This window comes from Natrix helvetica, assembly GCF_964273705.1.
Source record: "Natrix helvetica genome assembly, chromosome: 1".
In the NCBI taxonomy this organism is placed as follows: Eukaryota; Metazoa; Chordata; class Lepidosauria; order Squamata; family Natricidae; genus Natrix; species Natrix helvetica.
In genome coordinates this window covers 368,593,037-368,619,222 of record NC_138548.1, presented here as the reverse complement: position 1 = coordinate 368,619,222, position 26,186 = coordinate 368,593,037, and the positions used below count along the sequence as shown (strand labels likewise).

Below are 26,186 nucleotides of genomic sequence, written 5' to 3'. Positions count from 1 at the left end.
GTTCTATTAGCTGTGCGTGTTGTTCTGTGATGCTGGTTTCCTATCAGTTTTCGGTGGTGCTAGTCTGCAAATCCAATGGAGGCTGCATAGCACAGGGCTTGCCAGAGGCTCCGTTAGCAGCTGCAGCTTCTAGTTCCCTTGGCTGGATGTCACAGTGGCTTTGTGTTTCTTTCACTGAGTCTTTCTAGCTCTTCCACGGTTGACCTTGAGGTGTCTCCACACCCAGCCTGGAATGATTATCCTGCAATGCAATGAAGGATATTTTGTCATGTTCTACCTTACCCTCAGCTACTTGGGCTTCCTGGCTGCCATCTGCTTCCTGGTGGCTTTTCTGGCCAGGAATCTCCCTGGGGCCTTTAGCGAGTTGGAGTCCACTTGGCTGATTTTTCAGGACTGAAGCCAGAGTCAGAAAGTTCCACAGCCTCAGCCAGCTGTGTGGGAAGTTTCAGAAAGACTATAAGTGACAAGGCTTTTCAGAAGTGGTTTGCCATTGCCTCTTTCCAAGGGCTAAGTGAGATTGGTTGGCCCAGGTTTACTCTGCTGGCTTTGTGCCCAAGGCAGGACTAGAACTCATGGTCTCCTGATTACTTGACCATAGACTGGCTCTAGTCATAGCCATGCAATCCACTTAACCTGGTCACTTCACCAATGGCTGCATTCATACTTCCAACTTTTAACCATGGTTTATTTTCTGAGGTTGTATAAAAATGGCAGGAAAGATCCAATCCTACCTATGAGAACTAGTTGCCTGATGAGTCAGTGAATTGTGTATATTAATTTAGCAGGGACTAGTTGAATAAACATTTATAACACAAATAAGCTAGAGATAGTTTTCTTCTTTTAAGGGCCACATTCACACAACATGCTTCACCAGGCTGAGGAAATATTCTTGCAGCCACTCTGGGACAAAAGACAGTTCTAGGTGAAGCCTCCTGAAAGGCTACAATAAACCATGGATGACCACAGCCACCTCTCCTCCACTTCCCTGGGCTCTCTCCAGATGCAAACCCACAATATCGGTGGCCACATTTCCAACTGAGGAGAGTTTTCCTCCCCTTAGGGCACAACGAGACTTCCGTGAGAGAAACCTTCTTACACACCAACCTGGCATTCAAAAACAACAGCTGGAACATGAAGTCACCACAGATCTGATAGCAGGTACTGAGAGTGGAAGTTGAGAACGGTACAGTGGGACAACTTTCAAATAATGGACCTGGGATATTGGTCATCCTATTTTCCTCATTGTAAGGATGGGCCTGCCCATCCCATTAGCCCCCCCTCTCTCACTCAAATCCCCAGTTCTGCCTTCTAGGCCAAGCTGTAGATATTAACATCCCCCTTCCATGTACGAAACATAATCCATCAACAATTGGTCGAGATAAACCAAGAACACAGGGGCTCCAAACTGGTCCTTTGAAGCAGTTGTCACAATAGTCACACCACACCAAGCACCTCTACAAAACCAGAGGAACGTCCACCAGGTCCCCCAACAATAACCTTTGAGTAGTTGTGGCAAGAAATTTGGTCATACTATCCACCACAGTGTGGGCACTGCCACCATCTCAACTGCAGATCTCACAGCACACTGTGGAAACCAGATAAAAGCTCCACCCAATTTAAGCAATTTGGAGTGGTTTTGCAGGACTGAAGCCAGAGTGGGGAAGGCCCATAGCCTCAGCCGGCTGGGTGTGAAAGATATCAGAAAGATGATAGGTGACAAGGCTTTTCAGAAGTGGTTTGCCATTGACTCTTTTCTAGGGCTCTGACAGATTGGCTGGTCCAGGTTCACCCAGCTGACTTCCTGCCCAAGGCAGGACTAGAACTCATGGTCTCCTGGTTATTCTCCTCATGCCTTGACCATAGGCGTAGCTATGCATCTCACTTAACCTGGTCAAGTCACCAATAGCTGCGTTCACACTTGCAACTTTTAACCATTGTTTATTTTTGGAGGTTGAACCTGTCAGCTGACGGGTCAGTTAATTATGCGTATTAATTCCGTAAGTGGCTGAAGAATCGTTTTTTAGAGCAATAAACTGGAGACATTTTTCTTCCTGTAAGGGCCACATTCACACAGCATGAATGCTTCACCAGGCTGGAGTTTATCAATACCAAAACACGGGGACTCTGGATTATAGCTTGGAAGCACTTGGAGGACATCTGGGCTGGAATTTCCAACAAAGCCTCAGAGATAGGAATGTCACAACAGTCACACCATGTGCATCTATAAAACCTGAGGATCTGTTCCCAGGTCCCCCCAAACCAAATTCTGGTTATCAGGTTATCAAGAAATCAGGTCACACCATCCACTGCAATGTGGGCACTGCCACCATCTCAGCTGCAGACCTCTCAGCACAGCATGTATCTAAGAAACCAAAAATATATATCAACATTTAATGGCTCTCCGTCTTTTCATCAGTATGGAAACACAATTCAGAAAGTGTCAAGGAACAAAAAGGAATATTTCCATCCATTCTGTGATTTTCTCTCTCTTCGTCATTGATGCAACCTCCCATTGTCTTCCTTGAGTTTGGGAAGCAGCTCAAGTCTTTTCTTTTGAAGGTATATTTTTATTCCTCACATATAAATATATGTAATAACAGTGTAGTTGTCCAGGCATTCCACTTACCATAAAACAAAAGTAAAAACATATGTACTATTTTAAACAGTGCTGGTGTTGTACAGTAGTTTCTGACCATCACATGATCATAAAAACAATTCAGGCTGAAACTCTATATCAGGGGTGAAATCTAAAAATATTTCCTTCCGGTTCTCTGGGTGTGGCTTGGTGGTGGTGGAGTCATGTGACTGGGTGGCCGTGGCTTTGTAATCATGTGACTGTGGGGTCAAAATACAGAAACTCCCTTTAACAATACCCTGCTGGAGCAGGGGGTTGGACTAGATGACCTCCAGATCCCTTCCAGCCCTGGATTGCTGTGGTCTTTCAAGGTATCCTCTGAAGCTGCGCCTTTCTTTTAAGGTGACCAACTTTTTTACAATGAAAAGGAGGACAAATAGATTGGAAAAAATATATCGTAAATAAAAGAAATATTTTATTCATTGCAACAATAATACACTAAAATATGATATATGCATAATAAAAACATTTGCAACATTTTATATTGTAATTATGCTTACATTTATTTATTTATTTATTTATTTATTTATTTATTTATTACTTGGACTTATTAGTCGCCCCCTCTCCCCACAGGGACTCGGGGCAACGTACAAAAGTATTATATAGCGTACAGAGGAGGTAAAAATAAATAAATAAGTTACAATACCTAAAAAAGTTAAAACCCCAGTGAAATTAACCCTTAAAACTAAAATTACCAATTAAAAATGCCCTGGGCTGGAGAGGTTGTAGTATTATGCCAGGTCAGCTAGTCGAAACAGGTAGGTTTTCAGCTTCATACGGAAGGAGCGAAGGTCGGTTGTTGTCCTGATGTCTGGGGGGAGGTCATTCCAAAGGGTGGGGCCCACTACAGAGAAGGCCCTACTCCTGGGCGCCGCCCTCTGGCACTCTCTGGAGGACGGCACCCGGAGTAGTCCCTCTCTGTGTGAGCGGACGGGTCGCAGGGATGTATGGGGCAGGACGCGATCCCGCAGGTAACTAGGCCCTGTGCCATGGAGCGCTTTGAAGGTGGTAACCAGCACCTTGAAGCGCACCCGGTAGGCCACAGGAAGCCAGTGCAGCTCGCGCAGGATGGGTGTTATATGGGAGAACCTCGATCTCCCCATAATTACCCGCGCGGCTGCATTCTGGACCAACTGCAGTCTCCGGGTGCACCTCAAGGGGAGCCCCATGTAGAGAGCGTTACAGTAGTCCAGGCGAGACGTCACCAGCGCGTGAGTGACTGTGCGCAAGGCCTCCCGGTCCAAAAGGGGCCGCAATTGGCGCACCAGGCGAACCTGGTGGAACGCCCCCCTTGCCACGGCTGCCACGTGATCTGTTAATTATTATTTAAATGAGTACTTTTCCATTGAATTAATATTTTTTGTCAATGTATCATCTTCTAACAATATATTGGAAATATCTGAACAAGAAATATCCTTCATATTGAATTTTACGGTAAGTGCTACAGCTAGAGTATCAACATTCAATCTCGATTTCTCACTTGTCCAAAAATCATTGGCAATTGAAAAAAACTCTTTCAACTGCTGCATTAGTTCCAGGGCAGCACAACGTAAATTGAACAAGTATAAATAAATGTTCACATGGAATATGTTCATTTTTGAAATGGCTGAAAATATCCACCCATCTTTTATCAATTTCAACGTGTTGATTTTCCCATTGTATTAATTTTTCAGAATTTAAATATACATTCAGTCTTCTAATTTCTTCAAAGAGACAATTGTCATCTATTTTAATGTCTAGCATTTCTTTAGATAAAAATTCAACACAAGATTCAATATCTGTTCAATATACTTGTGATGAAGTAAAAAAAACACCATTAAAAACTGTTTAATAAAATACGTCACATAACGCGCAACAGATTAGCCTTCAAATATCGAAAAGGAGGACATGAAGGAGGACACTTTTCGAGGGAGGACAGAACTTAAAAAGAAGGACTGTCCTCCCTAAAGGAGGACGGTTGGTCACCTTCTTTCTTTCTTTCTTTCTTTCTTTCTTTCTTTCTTTCTTTCTTTCTTTCTTTCTTTCTTTCTTTCTTTCTTTCTTTCACAGTACCCCCACCACACTTCGTTTTTGGCCTAGCAGCCCTCAGGAAAGCTTCCTGGGAGTAAAAACGGACCCCCCCCCCCAAACCACCAACCTTGTTTTTGGCCTAGCAGGCCTCAGTGAAGCCCCCAAGCTGCTTTAATAGCAACAGTAATAGCACTTAGACTTATATGCACCTTTACAGTGTTTTACAACTCTTTCCTGTTGGTTTACAGGGTCAACAGGGTCAACATATTACCTCAGCAATCTGGGTCCACATTTTACTGACCTCCGAAGGAGGGAAGGATGAGTCAACCTTGAACCAGTGAGAATCGAACTGCTGAACTTTAAACTGCTGAACAGGTCTTTATCCCTCCACTAAAAACTGGCAATGGTGGGACAGGCTAGGTAGTGCTAGGACAGTCGCACAGCTGACAAGGGACAAAGACTACCAGTATGCCAACCCTTTCAGAAAGGCTCAGGCTATGAAGATCTCTGCTACAGAAGATTCCTCACCAGGAGGCAGAAAGTCTGTTCAGCACCTCAGCCCAGAGAAGCTGGAATGGGAGGCGAAGAGAGAGGAACCCATGAAAAGGGTGAAAATTGATCTGGAGCTTCAATGAAGGGAGATTGCTGAGAAAGAGCATCAAACCCAAATAGAGCTCTGGAAGTTGCAACACCGCATCATCCACACTAACCCTTCTCCTCCCAATAGAACCAGACCTTGAGGGAATTGAAATGCCAATTCTGAAAGAATCACGAAGGAGGTGAGGTTGAGATCTTCCTAGCTAACTCTGAAGATACCTACCACGCTAAAAGCAGTCAAAAACTGCGGATATGGTTCATATATCTCCTCTCTTAAAGGATTGCTTAAGACATATATTGGCTAACTTGTGTGCTAAGGAAAAGAAGGGCTACCAATTGGTTTAAAATACAAATATTAACCCTTAACTTATTTTATGGTTTGATTATTTATTGTTATATTATTATTACATTGATTAAAATAAATATTTTAACTCATTCAGTTTTAAATAACATCAGTTGTCAAACAGAGGCAAATGAAGCATATAAACCAACAACTGCAATCAAAAATTAAATGTTTTAATCCGAAGAACCAATTTCAAAATCAGGTCCGTGCTTTTATAATAAGGTGTTCCTTTATGTTTAGATCTGGTCTCAGGAGGATAATGTAGCACTTTGGGAAGAAGATGCAGCCCAACAGCCCAGCACCAGAAGCCAAGATGGAGAAGACCTGCACGGCTACCATGTATTTCCCTTTGGTGCTCAGGTAGGTGGGCAGGAAGGAGATCCAGACACTGCAGAAGACCACCATGCTGAAAGTGATCAGCTTGGCTTCATTGAAGGCCCCAGGCAGGTTCCTGGCCAAGAAAGCCACTGTGAAGCAAATGGCAGCTAGAAAACCCATGTAACCAAGGACAACATAAAACATGATGGCGGACCCTTCGTTGCATTGAAGGATGATCTTTCCAGGCTGGGAGTGCATGTCAGAGTCAGGTAATGGGGGAGAAACTCCCAGCCACATGGCACAGATGAAAATTTGGACACCAGAACAAGAAATGATGATGGAGTTGGCTAAGCTCTTCCCTAACCATCTTCTCATCCTGTTTCCTGGTTTTGAAGCCAGGAAGGCCAGCACCACCATGATAGTTTTGGCCAACACAGAAGACACAGCTACCGAGAAGACAATGCTGAACATTGTTTGTCGGAGAAGACAGGTGGCTTTCCTTGGTTTCCCAATGAAGAAAAAGGGGGACAAAAAGCAAAGCAGGAGAGAGATCAGGAGGATGAAGGAGAGGTCCCGGTTGTTGGATTTGACAATGGAAGTTTCTAGGGATTGAAGGAATAGGATTAAAATGAACACTGTGGTTAGGAACAAGAGTAGGGCAAAGGAGATGAGGATGATCCCCAGATGTTCTTCATAGGACAGGAAGATGGTTCTTTTGGGGATACATTTGACTTGATTCTTGTTTGGATATTGATCATCTGGACATTTGGTGCATTTTTCAGTATCTGAGGGAACAAAATAATATTTATTTTATAGTCTTTCAAATTTCAATAAAACCTTTGGCTGAGATTTGATACTGAAAGATAGGAAAGCCTTAGTAAATTGTATATGCACTTCAGACAAAAAATGCCCAGTATATAAAACTATAAAAACAAGAACAACAAGAAAATAAAACTCTGAGATCGCTGCCGAAACTTTTATTGCTGGGTGGTCCAATCGGACCTAAACTGTCCCGCAGAGATGCTGAACGGGAAGAATACGTCCTATTGATCTCAGTGACACCGCAAAGTCCCTGATCGACCCAGGAGAAGTTCTTCTAGCTGGCGATAAAAGCACAGCCCCTAGGCTGATGAAGTTGGGACAGCTCCAAATGGAAGGAAATGGAAAGAGAAAGTGTTTACAGCTGGTGAGGAATTTTTACCATTTCAAAAGAGACTGCCCGCAAAAAACTTAAAATTAATTTAAATCTGAGAACAGAAGAAATAAGTGGCGGAATTAAATTTTGAATGGTTTTGGTCAGTATGTTATCTTGCTTCTTAAATGCTATTTTTATGGATGTAATTTATGCAAGCATTTTAAAACGAATGGATTAAGTTTTCTACTATCTTTTTTGTTATTATTTTTGCAACCTATGGACTAAAATTCTCCTTCTTCATTACTACGTGTGTTTTCCTCTTTTTCTCTTCTATTTTACTCAAGAATTTGATTTTTATTTTTTTAACTTGGAATATTAAAAAAAGGAAACCAAGGCAATTCTAACAACAGAGGGAAAGTTAGTGCTGCGGCTCGGAGGCTGGAGGCTTGTGTATTGGGAACAAAGCACTTTCACTTTCCTCACTGAGCAGTCTGGCTTGGCAATTCAAAGTCTCACATTTTGTTTATAGAGAATGATAAGAACCAAAGGACGAATTGTTTACACAGGTGTCCTTTTGAACTATATCTCTAACCAGAGAAAGTGAAAAGAAGATTTTACTGTGAATTTTTGTTTAACTTTGTAAAAATCCTTCAAGCCAGAGTAGCAGTATTTGTCAGCTGGAATTTATGGCACAACTTCAACAGCAAAGAAGCTAAGCTCTAAGTTTGCAAAAGATAATGTTTGAAATTCAGAAATTATCAAACACATTTGAGAGGATGGAGAAGAAGTGGGAAAATCTAGAGCATCTAACAGTAAAATATGATGAAGAAGTTGGAGATGTTTATCAAGTGGAGGTTAGAGTCCTAAAAACCGAAGAGAAAAAATGATCACAAAGAAATCAAATCCGCTGATATCTATGGTGATTGGTTTGTGTCTGGAAATGGAAAGAGTGGAATACAGAAAGGGGAGTTAGATGGATGGGAACTGTACCCCAGATGGCAAGGCGCAGAAGAAGAAAAAACAAAAGAATTTATGGAGTTAAAGAGACAAATTTTATTAGCAACGTCATTGATAACACCACGGACAATTAAATATAAGCTGATCAAGGAAACAAAAGAAGGGCATCAAAATTATATGAGAGACTCAATAAGCAATGAGTTGCAAAGAGGAGTCCATGCAAATTTGATTAAGGAGATCATTAGAGGACTGATACCACAAATGGCAGAAGACATGAGATTGTTTTGCTACTGGAAAGATACAGGTTGATAGATGAAAGTGTATAATCTAAACCTGGTTAAATTTAGTGAAATTTAGTGGCAATAGATATGGTTAAATAAACAACTGAGAATGATAATAATGTACACATATGCATTGGTATGACAAGTAGTAATTATATATGAATATTGAATGGTACCTATGAAAGGAAGACTAGAAATTATTTCGTTATATATAAAGGTTAATAAAAATGAACTGTTGAATTTAGCTAAGTTTTGATTATTGGGGAAAATGCTATGATAATGGATAGAGTTAAATGAAGGAGGGATAATGATAATAATGTATACATATGTATGGGTACAACATAAGGAAATTGGATGTATATTGTAAATAGTTATTTGGAAAGGAGGATTAGAAATTTTTGTTACTAAATATTATTGATATTTTGCCAGAATAGGCCATAAGGATATAGTGTTATTGGAGGATATTAGAAATAACAAATGAAATGCCAGTATGTGGTCAGGTTTTAAATCTTGGTACATTTTATGATGAAGGACAAACAATTATAGTCAAATGAAAATGGAGGCATAATGATGGTAATATGTATAAAAATATCTGATTTAAAATACCTGTTAATACGACTTTTTGTGACGACGGTGGAAGAGACACGCGAAAGCTTTTTCTAACCAACTGATACACTTCCTACAGTATGTAAAGAAGGAGGTTTCTTTGTGTTGTGTTTGTTTTGAAAATAAAAAATAAAAAAACCAAAAAAAGAAGAAATATCTGGTGCCACAAACTCCCTTCCCTGAGGTAAACCTCCAGATTCTTATCTTTCACTGACTTTACTTTGAGTTTCTTTGTTTGTTTTAATTTTTAAATTTTTGACAGATGCTACACATACATTTTTCCCAGGAATATTTAAACTCAGTTATTGATGATTGACCCACCAACTATGCTCTCAATAAATTCTGTAAAAATCCTGGACACAAGGTAAAAGTTATCTAACATGGTTGGATCCATGGAGAACCTCTTGAGAAGGGTTGTAATATTGCCTACTTCAGGGGAGATTGTACAGCCCCTTCCAGTTCAAAATCATTATCTACCCTGGATTAGGTAGAATCTCCAAGCTGTAGAAATCCCTGAAAATGTGATTCTGTCAACAGTCCTGGGAATCACTTGGTAATAGAGCCCTGCGTGCTTGTTGCATAGTTGGTAGCATCTTGAGGCATTCCTCTCTTGCTGTCTTAGTGTTTATTTCTCATTATATTGATTTTTAATTATTGCTTTAATTGTATGCCAACAAGAGTCACTTTGTATGAAATAAACAGCCACATAAATTCAATAAATAAATTTGAAAATAAAGAGATCTTAAGAAAGATTAATTCATGAAAGAATTCAAGAAGAGGAACTGAATCCATCCTCTCTAGATTTGGGCAGCAATTTTAAATAGAGAATGAATTCAACATTAGTATCAATGGATATTAAGTATATTCATCTTTTATTAGTTTCCCACCACCACCACCACGTTCTGTTATCTTTAATCCTAATACAGCATGTTCAACTTTTTCCCCTTTTTCAAAATCAGGACTATATTCCTGTTTGTTTTTTTTGTTTTTGTTCGTGTTATAACTGTTCCTACATCTGAATATTTAACAAAAAAGAAAATTGAAAAGATAAGAAAAAGTGGGAAGGAAATATCCACTTGACGGTTTTATGATGAGACATCTCTTTGGTTTTCATTGTTCCTTCAAACCAAAATCTCTCCCTCAGTTGTTCCTCCCAATTAGATATTTCAACTTATTAGGATTTATGATCGGAAGTTGACCGGAAGTTCTCCAGCTGGACAGATGTGGGGGTGGGAGGGCTCTCAAGAGCCTCACATGGACCCTGTCTGACAAACCATCTCCAAGATCTTTTTTAGATCAGACCCCCCCTGTAGGGGGGGCGAAGAAGTGCCAGCATCTCATCATAACCACGGGGACGCAACAGGCCCATTGCATGTCGGAGATTTGCCTTCTGAATCAGAGTAGGGGCAGCAGCAAGGCAACATGGCTGAACAAGAAGCTGACTTCCAGCCAAAGCAAATGAACAGGAGTGTGAGGAAGAGATGAAAGACTGGTAAGAAAATTCATCTAACCCACAGTCATAAATCAAACTTGGGAAAGGCAGAGAATCTTGAGAGCATAAATCATATTGATGGTCAGATCAAGATTTTTTTCAAAAAGAGAGAAAGAAAAGGAAAATGGAGGGTTGAAACACTACCCCCCCTCCCAAAACAAGCCATTTGTTTGAAACAATTCAGACAGAAAGGAAACCCAATCAAACACAAACTCTAAATTTGGACTTGAAAATATTGAGTTTTTAAAGAAGTCTAGGAGTGTGAAGATTTACTTCGTCCAAGTGTCTTTTAAGTAACATATCTTAAGCAACCCCAATTAATGAGGGGTGGAATGTAACAAGGGAGAAAGATCAAGAAAAAAGCATTATCTCCTCAGTGACAACTGATAACCCAATATTGGCTGTGTCGGAAATTCTAATTAACCAATTGCCATAAATGAGAACTTGGAAAAGCTGGAGGCAAAGAAGAAACATACCTGAGTTTTGGCTGTATGCAAACTGGTTCCAATTAATATATTTTGAGCAGCTATAACCAATGAGTGGTGAAAAGTAGCAAGAAAAATAATAATAACAAAATTAAGAACTGGGAAATATGAAGGGTTTTTTTTTCCTTTTTTTTCTGCAAAAGATTAATATGGTTCCAGCTTCTCTTCCATTTTCACAGTAGTTGAATTAACTAAATTTAAGGTGGACCAGAACCTTGAAATAAGATTTGTATAACTAACTGCAATTTTGGAACAGGACATTAAGGAAGGACAAAACACCAAGATGGTTCCCATTGCTCTTCCCCACAGCAGCTGAAGTAGATAAATTTTAGGTGGACCAGATCCCTGAAATAAGAACTGTATATCTAACTGTAACTTTGGAATTGGACATCACGGAAAGCTGGGAATTTGAAGAACTACATGAAATTATAAAAAATATGCATACATCATTAAAATTAAGCCTAAATAGAATTCTGAACCCAGAGAAGCAGGTATTTACAGAAGAAGGCAAAGAAGAAGGGGGGAAAGAAAATGAAGGGGTAGAAACGGTGGGAAATAAAAAGCAGACAAAAAACTCCATGGGCTTGGCAGTGGTATAGGGAAAATTGTAAAAGGGGGATTTGTCCCAACAAAAGGGAGTAAAAAGCAGACAAAAGATGTTTTGGAGGCTGTCAATGGCATAAGGAAAATTGAACCAAGAGTTTACGACCCAACAAAAGAAATATAAAATATTTTTTTGATGGTGGTTTAGGGAAAATTGAAGAGGGTAGACAAGTCAAAACAAAGAAAAGGGAGAAGGCAGGAACAGAGAACTGGGACAAACGACTTACTAGGAAAAAATCAAACAACTAGAAGTCGTTATATGGGAAAATATTAAGCTACGATAAGGGGTTTATGCCTAAATATGATAATAAAATGGAGTTGTTAATGGAAAGATAATTAAATAGAGGTTAATATATATGGAATATGGACAAATATGAAACTGCTATGGTAATATTGTAAAGCAGAGGTTTGTGCTTCACTTTTATACATGATAATTAAACTGAGTTGCTAATTGATTGAATATGACAATAGAAGGACAATTAAGCATGAGTTAAAATATATGAAACATGGACATATATAGAACTTTTAAGAGGATGAACAAAGTGAGATACGTACTACTTGTTATTCTATATAGTAGATTAAGGGAATTGTAATGAACATTGAACAGCGAGGAATGCCATTTATCGACAATTAAGGGTAATCTAATCCAAGATATGGAAAAATAGAGAGGGAACATGAAATATACTTATGATGGGAAACTATTGAGATTTAAAGACAGAATCACAAATTGGGGCGTGTAAGGATGTATATTTATATAAATATAATGATGAGAATAGCTGGGAATTGTAACCAGGTCTACATCTCGCCCAATAATAGGCTGGGGGTGGGGTCGGGTTTTAAAAGCACAATGACTATATATGTATACTTTTTTGTTCTATTTTTTTAAAAAAGGAGGAAGATATATGTTAAAATTAAATAAGTATATTGAAAAGGAACTATAAATACCATCAATATAAAATGGAGCTCGCTCAGAAACTGAAATACACCAAGTAAATGAGATGAAGAGTGTGGAGTAGAGGAGAGAGGTAAGGGAAGAAGAGAGGGATAGGAGCGAGGGCAGGGGGGAGAGAGGAAGAGAGAAAGGAGAAGTGGAAAGGAGAGAGGAAGGGGAAGGAGAGAGGGAGATGAAAGTGATGGATAACATAGAAATATGGTGTATGGAGAGCAGAAGAGCCAATAATTGTTTATGGGAGTTGACGGTAAGCTGAATTAATAATACAATACAATTTTGGCTATCTAATAGCATATATGTGATTATATGTTTCAAAAATGAAAAAATAAAAAACTTTATATATAAAGAGAAACAATTTATGATCTTAATAAAGAGTAATTGATTAAATATATGATTGATGTATCTTTTGGCCTGTAATATAATGTTGGTTTGAGTGAGCAAACTTCATTAAAATAAAATCATTCCTCAAGTTACAAAGAATTCAGAAGTTCCTAAGGAAGATAAATATGGAAGGACACATCCAAATTGGCAAATACAAGAGAGATTTCCTAACCAATTCACAACATCCTTCTTCCTACCTCATCCTTCAAAATCTTTTTCTTATCTCTCCCATTGTGGTAGTAATTGGACAACATGAAAATCAAGAACAAAACCCTCAAACTTACATTTGTCTTTAAAATGCATGTCACCCACCTTCCTGAGTGGAGATGGTCCCCTCTGGACAAGGAACGCAGTCATAGCAGCAAACTGGCTCTCCTTCTCGAGCCTTCTTGACAAATCCAGGCTGACATTTTTCCACACATTTGGACTGAGGCAGAGACTGAGAAGAGAAAGAAGAAATGCCAAAGAAAATATGTTGAGGTTCCTCATTCATGTAAGATGGAAGTAGACATGAACATTACCCAAGTAGTGTCTGGGCTTCACTTAGGCCAGGGGTCCGCAATTTTAAATACCCAAAGAGCCATTTGGAACCATTTCCCACAGAAATCACTGGGAGCCACAATACCTAGGTGGGTGTAGCCAACTCAACATCACTCCCACCCAGTCACATGGCCCACACAGCCACACCTACCTGGGTTTTGTGGCTCCCAGATTTTCCTTTGGGAAATGGATCCCTCCCTCCCTCCCTCCCCCCTCTCTCTTTTCTCTCCCTCCAACTCTCTCATTTCTGTTCCTTTCCATTTCTCCCCCCTTCTCTCTTTCTCATTTGCTTATCCCTTTTTCCTCTCATTCTCTCACTCCATCATTTTCTCTTTTTCCTCTCTCTTTTTCTCCCCTTTTCTCTCTCTCCTCTCTCTTTCCCTCCATCTCTGCTCCCATCTCTCTCTCTCTTGTCTCCCTCTCCCTCCCTCTCTCTCTCTCTCTCTCTCTCATATTTGAGGATCATATTTGAGGGGCTGTCAAAGAGAAGACGGGATCAAGCTATTTTCCAAAATACCTGAAGGCCAGACAAGGAATAATGGATGGAAACTGAAAAGGAGAGATTCAACCTGGAAATAAGCAGAAATTTTCTGACAGTGAGAGTAATCAACTGATGGAACAGAAGTTGCCTTCAGAAATTGTAGGAGCTTCATCACTGGAGGGTTTCAAGAAGAGACTGGACTGCCATCTGTCATAAATGATGTAGCGTCTTCTGCTTTAGAGGGGGGTTAGACTAGATGGCCTACAAGGTACCTTTTGGCTCTTCCCCCCCCTGTTATTTCCCAATTGGACCAACAGAATTTCCATCAAATCTTGTTTTCATTTCATTGGACTCAATCCAAACCTGAAGTTAGGCTCTGGTTAACAGAATTGCCTTCATCCCTAATATTTGAAGACGAGGAACAAGTGAACCTGAAGCTATTAACCTGAAGTTCCTCAGCATATGAGTGTCTCTCTCACCAGTTTCATGGTGATAAATTTCAAAAGAGACATTAATTGGCAATGACTTGTGTCCTAAATAATAATCTCCCCAAATCTCATTTTTTATATAGCTGAATCAGATTATAACAGCTTCAGCATTATAGTATCTGAAGGATACTTTGGTCCATAGAACTGAAGGCCCCCCATCTATCTAATATAATTATTAGTTTTACTCCACATATTCAATTCTAAGTGAAGGTTAACCACTTTTTTGACTAGGTTTACCACACTTGAAAAGGGTCCTATTTCTTTGGAAAAAATGAAAAAAAAAAACACCAAGATTTTCCCCACCTTGTTGAGCAACTGTAGCTGTGACAAAGCATTGTGTTTAATTATAAGTCGCTGCCTTTCAAACGATCCCAAATGCTTGTTGATGGGATCCTTCTTGGGAAGAACCACCCTACTAATAATCCTCAGATCTGCTGCTAGGTCTCCATTTTGATCCAAGTACACATTAAACAGGGAAAGATTGTACAATTCCTGATTCTTTAGAAATGGATGGAACTAGAATGGAAACATCCAGGAATTTAAAAAGCAGAAATCTTGTTTTTTTTCTTTCTCATGTTCGTTTTTTTTTTTACATTTGAATCTTTCTTCTGTGGTTGTTTAACTTCTAAGTATTGTGAGTTGGGAGAACAAGTGTTGCCACAAGCTTCAAAACTCAAGAACAAATGTTCAGTAATAGTTCTCAATCACTTAGTATTATTGACCAAAAGTATAGTGAGAAGATATATGTCAACCTTGAAGCAAACCTGCTGAAGCCATTTTTTTGGCTTCAGGGTGGCCACAAGGCAGAAGAGGGGACAGGGAGGGGGGAAATTAGATAGCTGGGGTTTTGCCATCAAAAGAAAAAAAGGTTTTCTTATGGGAACCAAGGTCATTCCAACAGGTGGCTTTGAAAGGAGGAGTGGAGTAACCAAGCAACCTGCCAGCACCTTTATTAAACAATGTGACTGATGACTTGGAGGACAGGGGGAACTTTCATTTTTATATTAGGTGAAAAAAATGTGACCTTTCAGAGTCAGCTTTCACCATGATTGGTGAAATATGATGCATCCAATAAACTGTTCTTTGAGGAATCTATCTGCCTCGGAGTTCGTCTTTCAATGGGTGCATTACCTGAAACACTGACTATATAATTGACAAAAATTGGCAATCATAGGGTACATTTTAGGAAAAGTCACCAATCAATTGAAGAAAAAACATAAATAAGTAGGGTATTCATAAACTCCTTGAAAACTACAAGGTGATTAGGAGAAAGCAAGGATTTGTTAAGAAAATAGTTGCAAGGCTATTCCTCATTCAAGTAGAGCAGAGGGGCTAAATGATCAGATGAACCAATCCTACTTTATTGTAAGACTAGATTATCAATGGGAAGGTCCAAATCTTTTAATGAATATTTTTAGCGGTCCAAAAAATTAGGGAGGAACTTATCTGACTTTCTTTTTCTGCCTGTTATGCAGCTGCTGGTTTGCTCCCCCATATCTTACCTGATTCTTCCCTATGCAGCATCTCTTTCTCTCATCCTCCCAATTCATTCCAACATATCATCACATTTCCTTATTAAAATGTGTGAATGGTGGTGATATTACTTGATTTTAGCAAAGAATCAACATGAATGGGGATCTTCTTAATTGAGCAATGCATGACATGATAATTAAGTGGATACAATTGTCTTTAAAATTGCATTCAAATAAAATGTAATCTTACTGATACAATTGGGAAGTTATGAAAAACAATTAGACCTTGGTCATTGCTTCTTCCATATTTTCATTAAAAATGAAGTAGATGAATCATGATTTTATGATGAAGAAATTATAAAAGCTATTTTGATCTCCTTTAAAAATTCCCATTTTCCAGAACATAAAACATGATTTTGAGATAGAGGGAGGTGCACATGTAAAATCCAGTTGGAAACTAATTTTTAACATTTAGGACTCATTTTGTATAACACAAATGAATGGCATCCACAATCTATATCTTTCCCTAAGATTTCATTCGTATTTTTTCTCACATTATTCTACATGTGGAATGATTACTGATTATAATAAGCTAATAGTAATGTTTTAATGATATGATAATAACCATATTATTAATTTGACAATAATGTCATTAATGACCCAGTTGAATCATAAAAGTCCTCTTGAAGGAGCCACACTTGGAGAAGAAGATTTTCATCTGCTTTAGGGAAGGACAAAGGAGGCAAGGAAGAGATCAAAGGAGAAGCTTTTAGCCATGAGGAAAGACTGCAAGGAGAAGAGACATGGTGGTTTACAGAAGCTGAAAAATCAGAAAAAGGCTGGGAAGATTTTTTTTTTGAATGTGCAAAACATCTTGGTTGTAGAAGGGAGGGTGCAAAGCTCTTCCAGTAAGTATAAGATGCTGTGCAGAAGCTTAGGATCTTAAACAACTAAGAGGAAAGTGCACCAAAGACATTGAAAAGGAATTTAGTCTGATGGATCCTTGTTGGGACCCCTTACCTTCCATGGCTGCAGCCTTGGAGCCCCCAACCTCTCGTCTCCCTTCTCCCTTCTTCTCTTGGATTTGGATGCAGCATTTAAGGCATGAGCCAGAATCTTAATGACACTGTAAGAAGAGCCCTCATTTCTAATCTGTATCCTATTCTTTTTCTTTTGGGTCCACACTGGTGCTTTCTGGGTGCATCTTCTCCGGCCTTTGACAGAAAATACGTGTTTTGAAACAGAACAGTGAAAATACTCATTTTGAAATTCAGGTTCCACAAATAATAATTCTTTATAGGCATAATCTTTTTTCCAATTCTTTTGCCACCAAAAAGGAAAGCTCCAAATACTATGGACGTACTTGAGAAGATGATGGTTACCCATGGCAAAGATCCCAACTAATGTCATGATCCAGACCTTCCCTTCAATGGGTCTTGGGAAACCTTCAAGTATTGAATGGAAGGGAAGAATTCTGTCGAAAATGCCATCAAACTCTATGAAGTGAACAAAGACATTAACTTGGTCCCACTTAGAGATGGCATTCCTGAGGGGTGCTGTGTGTGTGGTTGTTGAGAATTGTTCTGATATAACAACACAAATTCTATTCTTGACAAGCATAGGAGTAAAAGTCCTTAGGAAATGCTCTCCCTTCTCTGTGTCCGAAGCAAAGAGGCCAATCAGGGTCCATCTGAAATGGAGGAGCAGTTGGACAATTGCTGGGTATTGAAATCCTTCTTTGGGGAGCATTGGATAGAAAAAAGGGAAATGACTTTTATCACTCAGAGCCTCTGAAGCAATTTTCCAACTGACCTGAAAAAAGAAGTGAAGAATTCTGTTACATTTAGGGTCTTACCAAGTTCCAATTTTTAGCTTTCAATGAATCCAACTTTTTTCTCATGCACATATTGGAACAGTTTCTTGTTGATTAATCATAAGGACATATCAAGATACGGAATATAAAAGGCAGAGCATTAACAAAATAGCATGTCAATGTAGATTTTTTTAAAATATATAGTTCAATAGAAAAAGCATAAAGCATGAAAATAGTATTTTATGACCCCTGAATTTATAACAATCAGACCATAATTTCCTTCCAAAAAGGGTTTTATTATATGTAATTTTTGAATTCTGAGCACCCAGGAAATACCTTTTTTAATAGTAGGATCTCAATAGGTCATTTATCTAATGTGCAATCCCTCTTTCTTCTATAATTAACATTCAAGTAATAGATGTATCACTTCTTCTATCTCTGAACCTCCATAAATAAAAGTATGTTCACTGAAAGGAATTTGGACGGTTCAACTCAATACTTGGAAGGTTCATTTGTAGCACCTGATGCATTTCAATATGCCAACCTTACTGAGTAGAGCTATGATCTTTCTCTGTTTTGCCAACCTTGATTCTTTTGAAGCTTTTTTTTCAATTTTTCTCCAGTTGTAAAAAGACAGGGAGACCACAGTTACCAAAATAATGTATCAATTGAACACTTCAATACATTTTAATTGAAATTTGTTTGTTCTAACAGTTTGCATATCATTAATTTTATAGAAATAAAAAGCATGCCCTTAACTTTATCAATTGTATACATTCCCCATTCAGCTCTGAGGGCAGCAGCTGAAGTTCTTTTCTCCATCCTTAAGATTCTTCTCAGAGGATGACTTTGACTTTGATAATTTAGGTTAAGGAAGCTGCATAGTTGTGATTTTAAAAAAGAAGTAACAGTGCATTCACTTGTCCCTTTGGTCTAAATGACCTCCATCAATGTTGAGGGAGCCAAGATCCAGTCCAGAGAAAAATACTCCCAGGTAAGGAAAGGTGTGAACTTGCTCTATTGACTCATCACCAAATAGCCCTATATGGCAATGATACCATTTTCTAAAGATCATAACTTTTGACGTTGACTTATCAATAATCATATAATTGCTACGAGAACAGGATCCAAGTCTTCTTAACAGTATATGAAACCAAAGGTCATATAGGCAGCACCCTGGTCTTGCCTTCTGGTAAGGATCATTCCTACTTCTCAGGGCTTCATGGATCCTTAAACAGGGTTCCCCAACCAATGAGCCACGGCTGACGAGTGGTCCATAAGGGATTTGCAACAAAGCCATAGAAACGGACGGCAAGCATCCATGTGCACAAGCCATTCCTCACTTGCCTGAGCAGCGTGTGAGTATGTGCACACATGGTCTATTTAAATGATCCACTTGCACAGAAACATCCCCTTTAACACAAACACACCCAATCTGCAAAGCTGGGAAACATTGGGGAACTCTGTCCTAAAACACACTCTCAAATAAATGAATGTAGAACATGGAATAATTGGGATGGAAGGGATCTTGGAGGTCTACTAGTCCAACCCTTTGCTCATAGAGCAGATCGTATGCCATTCCAATTATGAATGTCCAGCTCTTTTTGAAAACCTCCAGTAATGGAGCACCATCAGCTTCGTGAGCTTCTTCCACTGGTTAATTGTTCTCACTGCCAGTGCTTGTAGAAAGGACTCTGAGCAGGGTCAACATTCTGAGCTCCATTGTAAAAGCCATCAGTTTCCTCCATAATATTCCTTTGTTTACTGTATCAAATGCTATAAAGGCAGCAGAGGCATTCTTTCCTCTGACTGATATTTTTTTATAGTTCGATGATTCAAGGCAACAGAATTACCAATAGTGGATCAAATCTGCTTCTGTTTCTTCCACAAGGAATGCACTTTTTACCTGCCACTGTCAACTCTAGTCAAGGGGAGGATGGCATGTATTTTACACACAACATCTGTTAGAGAATTAGGGTCCTTATTATTCACTTTTTATATGTACAAACTACACTTGCCATCTTGTAGAATGACATATTCATAATTCTTTTATAAAATGATTAATTAATATTTGAGAATATCATTACATTGGCTAATATCGTGAAAAAAATGTGAGCTTTCCATTGGTGCTACAGCCTCCCATTGTACAGAAGACCCTTTGATTGAACACAGAGCCTGTCCTCACCTTCACAATCATGCAACAGAGGCCCTCAAAGCAATGGGAAGGCTGCTATGTGTAAATATTCCTGTTTTCCACATTGCTCCCTCCCCTCTGTTGTCCCAATCCTGACACCATGGCACCTAAATGTGATGGTGAAAACAAAGGTTGAATTCCATAGAGATGAAATGGTTGGATCACTCACTCACACACCAACAATCCACTCACTTTACCAGATACAGAAACACAAACACAAACCTGGGCAACTTTGTAGGGGCCGACTAATGTTGACATCTGGATGGAGATGTCACTGAGAGCTCCATCAAGAATCACCAAAAGGTTGTCCTTCCTTCCACAGCTGTAGTTGGGAACATTGGCTTCTCCAGTAGACAGCATGTCCAGCAAGGCATCTGAAGCCCCAAGTGTGTTCACATAGTTGTCATGGATGTTGTAGCCAAGAGTGAGATTGTGCAGGACTCGGGGATTTTTGGTAACCATCTCAATGTTGAAAACTATGCGTAGTATTCTAGCCTTGAAATGAGGTAAACTAGTGTAAAATCATGTTAATGTTAGGATCATCAATAGTAAAAATTAAACACTTTTTCTCTATTCAAACCATTTTTCCTCCACAAGGTAACCAAGACGTAAGTCAATATGGATCCAAATCAGAGACAAATGATAGTCACCCATCACTCTTTAATATTGTGAATATTGAGAAGATAGGATGGAGATAGTTCTCCAAAAGGACTAAAATTATGAAATATACCATTATTTGTAGCATAACTAATTTTCATCAGCCCAGAAACCAAGTTGGAGAATATTTCAGTGATGAAAACAAAAACATAATACATGGAAGAGAATAAAGTGATTCAGAAAAACTGTTGTTGTTTTTTTAAAAAAAGATGTCATCCTCTTATTTTTTCAATCCCTTATTTTTTAGGAATAAATATCAATCTACAGTCATAAAAATATAGAAATCACCTGGCTAGAGGAAACTACAAGAATAACTGCTTTCAAGAAAACTTAGTATTCAAGTCATCAACTGAGGACTGAACAGGAAGAGGAAAATAATGAGGGTTTCTATAAGGTTTTATTTTCCTCAAAATATGGATTTGAGCCTCTCCTAGAAAATAATGCAAAAGTGAGAGGCTATGGAAATCAAAAGCATTGAAGAAATTAGTCAGGTCCTGCAATATAAGAGTAACTAAAATAAGACAAAAAAAGAAAGAAGGTTTTGCAAATGGAGGGAATGAAACTCCATCAGAGTGAATGACTTACAACCAAATCTGACTAGAAGGAGCCATGTTGAAAGGTAATATTGCAGGTGTTATTTTAGATGCAGAGACGATTATACCAATGAGAAGATCTCCTGGCTTGTAATAGCTCCATGGCTTTTCTCCATCCTGGTGGTCCAAAATCAATGGGCACTTCATTCTAAGTTTCCCAGAGACTGACTGGGGCGCCAGCAGCATCAGAAACAGAAGCAAGAGGTCCATAATTCATGGGGTTGAATCAATCTCCTTCCTGTTTCTAAAGAACAATTAGAAGAATTGGAAGCACTCACACAGGAGGGAATATCCAATGGCTTTCATGATTCAAACAGAGACAAACCAAGATTATGCTGGAAGAGAGAGAAAGTACATAGAAGATCACAGCTCCTGCCTGTCCTGTAGCTCGAGTCACAAAAAACATAACCTGTAGTATTTATCCTTTTCTAACACAAGATCCCTTCCATGTCACTTCAATGTGATGTTTACATCAAAGGCAGTCCCTGGAGGGGGAGGGGGAGGAGGAGGAGGAGGAGGAGGAGGAGGAGGAGGAGGAGGAGGAGGAGGAGGAGGAGGAGGAGGAGGAGGAGGAGGAGGAGGAGAGGTCTCAAGGTGATAATTTCAATCAGAAGGAACTTGTCCTTTTGGGATCCTGAACCTCTTCCATCTGATGAGGGGCAGGGTGGGGGGGGAACATACTACTGAGAAATCACAGTTAGACCTCTTGGGACAGTGTTGTGTACTGGCCACAGTCCTTCCTGTTAGGACATGTCCAGAAAGTGATGCTGGAGCAAGATACCGCAACAGCCAGAAAAGTGACTTCTGCTGTCCTTCAATGTGGTCTTTTGCCTCCAGAGACTGCTGAGGAATTTTGTGCCACTCTACATTGGTGACCCTTAACTCTAGTGCCATGGAAGCAATCATTATCCTTGAACCCAACTTAATGTTAGAGTTTGGGATTTCCCTTTCAATGGGTTATATTCATCCCAAATTAGAGATTATTTTTGAATTCCTTATAAATAAAGAGAAATTTAAATTGCCATTTTTCTAGAAATATCAATTTTTGCATGAGAGCAGACTCAGAGACAAGAAAGGCCTGTTGACTGTATCATTAGTTAATAGAGAGATGATTATAGAATAATATAAATGTAAGTTTTTGTTTTCGTTTTATTTTTACTTTCTGTGTTGTCTCTTCCACACTGAGAGCCTTTAAATTTTCGAATTTCATGGTTTCTTAACATCCACCGTGTGCTGTGAGGTCTACAGCTGAGATGGTGGCAGCACCCAGAGTCTGGTGGATGGTGTAACCTGATTTTTTGCCACAACCACCCAGTAGTTGGTTTAGGAGGACCTGATGTAAGTTTCTCTGGTTTTGTAGATGGTGCAACTCCTGTGGCATTCTCATCTCTGAGGCTTTATGTGAAACTCCACCCAGAAGACCTCCAAGTGCTTCAAAGGGCCAGTTTGGAGTCTCTGTTTAAGTTGGTTAATTGTTGATGGATCAGGATTCCTATCTGGAGGGGGAATGTTAATATGTACAGCTTGGCCTAGATGGGAGAAATGGGGAGGTGAGAGTTGAGTGAGAGGGGAAGCAGAAGGAATAGGGAGGTCCAACCTTACAATGGGGAGCACAGGATGACCAATATCCCAGCTCCATTATTTCAAAATCATCCTATTGTAGAGTCCTCAGTGTCCACTCTCGGTGTCTGCTAGTGGCTCCAGGTTCCAGTTGATGTCTGTGAATTGGAGTGCCAGATTGATGTGTAACATGGCTTCTCCTGTCCATCATGTTACTTCCATGTCTCACTGAGGCCTAGCCCAGAGGGGAGGAAAACTCTCTTCAGTTGGAAATGTGGCAACCTAATTTGTGGGTTTGCATCTAGTGAGAGCCCAGGGAAGTGGAGGAGAGGTGGCTGTGGTCATCCATGGTTTATGATAGCCTTTCAGGAGGCTTCACCTATGTTAGATTCGGGCAACGAGAGAACAGACTCCGGACATGACGTGACTTAACAGCTCTTTATTAGTAGTAGTAGTGATCCAGCTTGCTCTGTGGTCGGAGGGTTCCCTTTTTATAGGGATCGGGTACGCCTCTCAACCAATCAGAACGATACCTGTTTCCCGCCATAGCGGCAGACCTGAGGGGAGACTTGCTGCGATATATGTTAATATCTAACACCCCTCCCCTCTTAGATGGAGCATTCCGGTTAGTTACATAGTCCTTCAGATAAGTAGGTGTTTGCCTCACACGGGTGGAACGCCGCAGTTCGGGTTGATCGGGAGTGGTTGCAGGATCGGTTGCTTTTTTTGCTTCGCTTCCGGGGGTCTGCAGGCTTTCGTTGCTTTGGCGTTGTTCTGTTTCGCATTCGACGTCTTGTTCTATCCTGGGCTCGCAGGTGTCGTGATTCCCTATGTTTGGGCTCTCGGGTGGCTGACTTTGTGCTGGCAGATAGTTTTCGTCCCCGGCTCGTAGGTCTGAGTGTGCCAGGCGACCCCGTAGTTGATCGATGTGCCTTTTCCAATTCCGTCCATCTTCAAGCTCTAGCAGATATGATCGTGGACCCGTGATGCCAATGACCCTTGCCGGCATCCACAATGTTCCCCCTGCATAGTTGTGGGCGTATACTGAATCCCCTATGCTAAAATTCCGAATTTTGCTTGTAGAGTCTGGGGGCGATGTGGCAGAGTAATTTGGGTGAAGACGGTCCAGGTGAGACCGTAGACGGCGGCCCATGAGTAGTTCAGCGGGGCTCCTACCCGTCGTTGCGCTGGGGGTAATATGCTGAATTAGGAGGTAATGGTCAATGCGTGTTTGCCAATCACCTGGACCCATCCTAGCGAGGGCCTCTTTTGCGGATCGCACCATTCTCTCCGCCTGTCCATTTGACGCCGGATGGAATGGCGCGACTAGGGCATGCCGAATTCCCTGACCTGCTAAGTACGTTTCAAATTGCATGGCCGTGAACTGGGGCCCGTTATCGGAGACAGGCCATGAGTGGCGAAAAGTCGCCGTAGTACCTTAATGACTGCCTCTGCCGTGGTTGAAGTCATTAGGACTACTTCTAGCCATTTGGAGTATGCATCCACAACTATAAGGAAAGTCTGACCTTGGACTGGCCCTGCGAAATCGATGTGTATTCACGACCAGGGTGCTTTAGGCTTCTCCCATTCTGTGGCGGGTGCTTCCGGGGGTGCTGGTCTCGATTCCTGGCATGGATCACAAGTGGCCACCCATTCCTCTATTTCTTTGTCCATGTTTGGCCACCAAACGTAACTTCTTGCTAACGCCTTCATTCTAACGATCCCCGGATGTCCCACATGTAACGCTTCTAATACATTTCTACGTAACGCATAAGGAATAACAACTCGATCCCCCCACAATAAACAACCTTGCAACACTGAAAGTTCATCCCGTTTTGCCCAAAATAGTTTGAATTCCGGGCCCACGTTTCCCTTCGGCCACCCCCTCCAAACCCAGGTTTGAACTTGCTTTATTATATTGTCCCTAGCAGAGAATCTGGCAACGTCGCAGGAAGAAACCGGTCCTGAGTCCAAACAGTCAATCAACAGCACCGGTACCTTGGGAGTGGGGTCTGGCAAGAGATCCGGAAGTGGGCAACGGCTGAGTGCGTCTGCATGTCCTAGAGTGGAGCCCGGTCGATGTATCAGCTTGTATGAGTACGCGGCCAGGAAAACAGTCCACCTGGTCATGCGTGGAGAAAGGGAGACTGGTGTGGGGCGGTTTCCCGCCAAAATTCCCAACAGCGGTTTATGATCAGTAATCAGTTCGAAATCGTGGCCGTAGAGGTATTCGTGGAAACGTTTTACTCCAGCCACAGCAGCTAACACTTCCCTGTCCATCTGGCTGTAATTCCTCTCGGCTGATGAAAGAGTCCTGGAGTAAAAAGCGATGGGTGCTTCGTTCCCGTTTGGCATCCTGTGGCTGAGGACTGCGCCGACGCTGAATGGGGATGCATCACAGGTCAATACCAGTGGTAGCGTTTGGCTGTATTGCACTAGCAGCGAGTCGGTGGTGAGCAGGCGCTTTACTGCGGCAAAAGCTGCTGCTTCGGATCGTCCCCATCTCCATGTTGCGTTCCTTTGGAGTAGTCGATGTATTGGTTCAGCAACGGTCGCCTTCTGTTTCAGGAAAACGCTGTAGAAATTAAGTAGTCCGAGGAAGGCCTGCAACTCGGTCTGATTTCGTGGTGTGGGGGCGTCCTGGATCGCCTTAATTTTCTTTGAAGTGGGGTGTATTCCCTGACCATCGATTCTATATCCCAGGAATTCTACACTAGGCACGTTAATTTGGCATTTCTCTTTTTTGAGGCAGAGACCCTTCTCTCTGATTCTGGCCAAAACAGTTCTGACTCTCTTTAATAGTTGCTCCTCATTTGCAGCGGACACCAAAATGTCGTCGAAATAGCGGACGACTCCCGGTATCCCTTGCAAAAGCCGTTCCATGACGCTCTGGAACAGACCTGGAGCAATACTCACACCGAATTGTAGCCGGTTGCATTTGAATGCTCCTCTGTGCGTCACTATAGTTTGGGCCTCCGCTGTGGCGCTATCCACGGGCAACTGCTGGTAAGCTTGTGCCATGTCTAATTTAGCAAATATCTTTCCTGGCCCCAACGAGTGCAATAAGTGTTGTACTACTGGCACAGGATATGCGCTTTGTTGTAGCGCGACATTAATTGTGCATTTATAGTCCGCGCAGATGCGGACTGACCCGTCTGGTTTAACTGGGGTCACAATGGGAGTTTCCCAGCGCGCGTGATCCACCGGCTCAAGGATTCCTTGCTCTACTAACTTGTCGATTTCTTTATCTATTTTTGGGCGGAGTGCAAAAGGCACTCGTCTCGGTTTAAGTCGGATTGGCGCCACTTTGGGGTCCAAATTGAATGAGATAGGTTTACCCACATACTTACCAAGACCGGGGCTGAACACGTCCTCGAACTCCTTAAAAATCTGTTCAGCGCTGCTGTTCTCCACGGCGTTGATCCCGGTGACTTCTAACCCCAAGGCTTCAAACCAATCTAGTCCTAGAAGGTTCTGTAATGGCGCGCTGGCGATGGTCACGGGCAGCTGGGCTACGATGTCCTTGAAACGGATGTGGAACGTGCCTTGGCCCACGATGGGGACTCGGTTCCCCTGGTAGTCTCGTAGCAGGA

General features: G+C 40.9%; 1 protein-coding gene across 1 annotated transcript; it reads right to left on the bottom strand.

Moving 5' to 3' along the window:
- Nucleotides 1–16,763: 16,763 nt before the first annotated feature.
- On the bottom strand, nt 16,764–21,243 carry LOC309382627 (G-protein coupled receptor family C group 6 member A-like; the record flags this gene model as incomplete). The annotated part of the gene is made up of 3 exons (XM_081934337.1): nt 16,764–17,588; nt 20,006–20,294; nt 21,026–21,243. 3 exons carry the CDS (start codon nt 21,241–21,243, stop codon nt 16,764–16,766), a joined length of 1,332 nt encoding a protein of 443 aa, XP_081790463.1.
- Nucleotides 21,244–26,186: the final 4,943 nt, after the last annotated feature.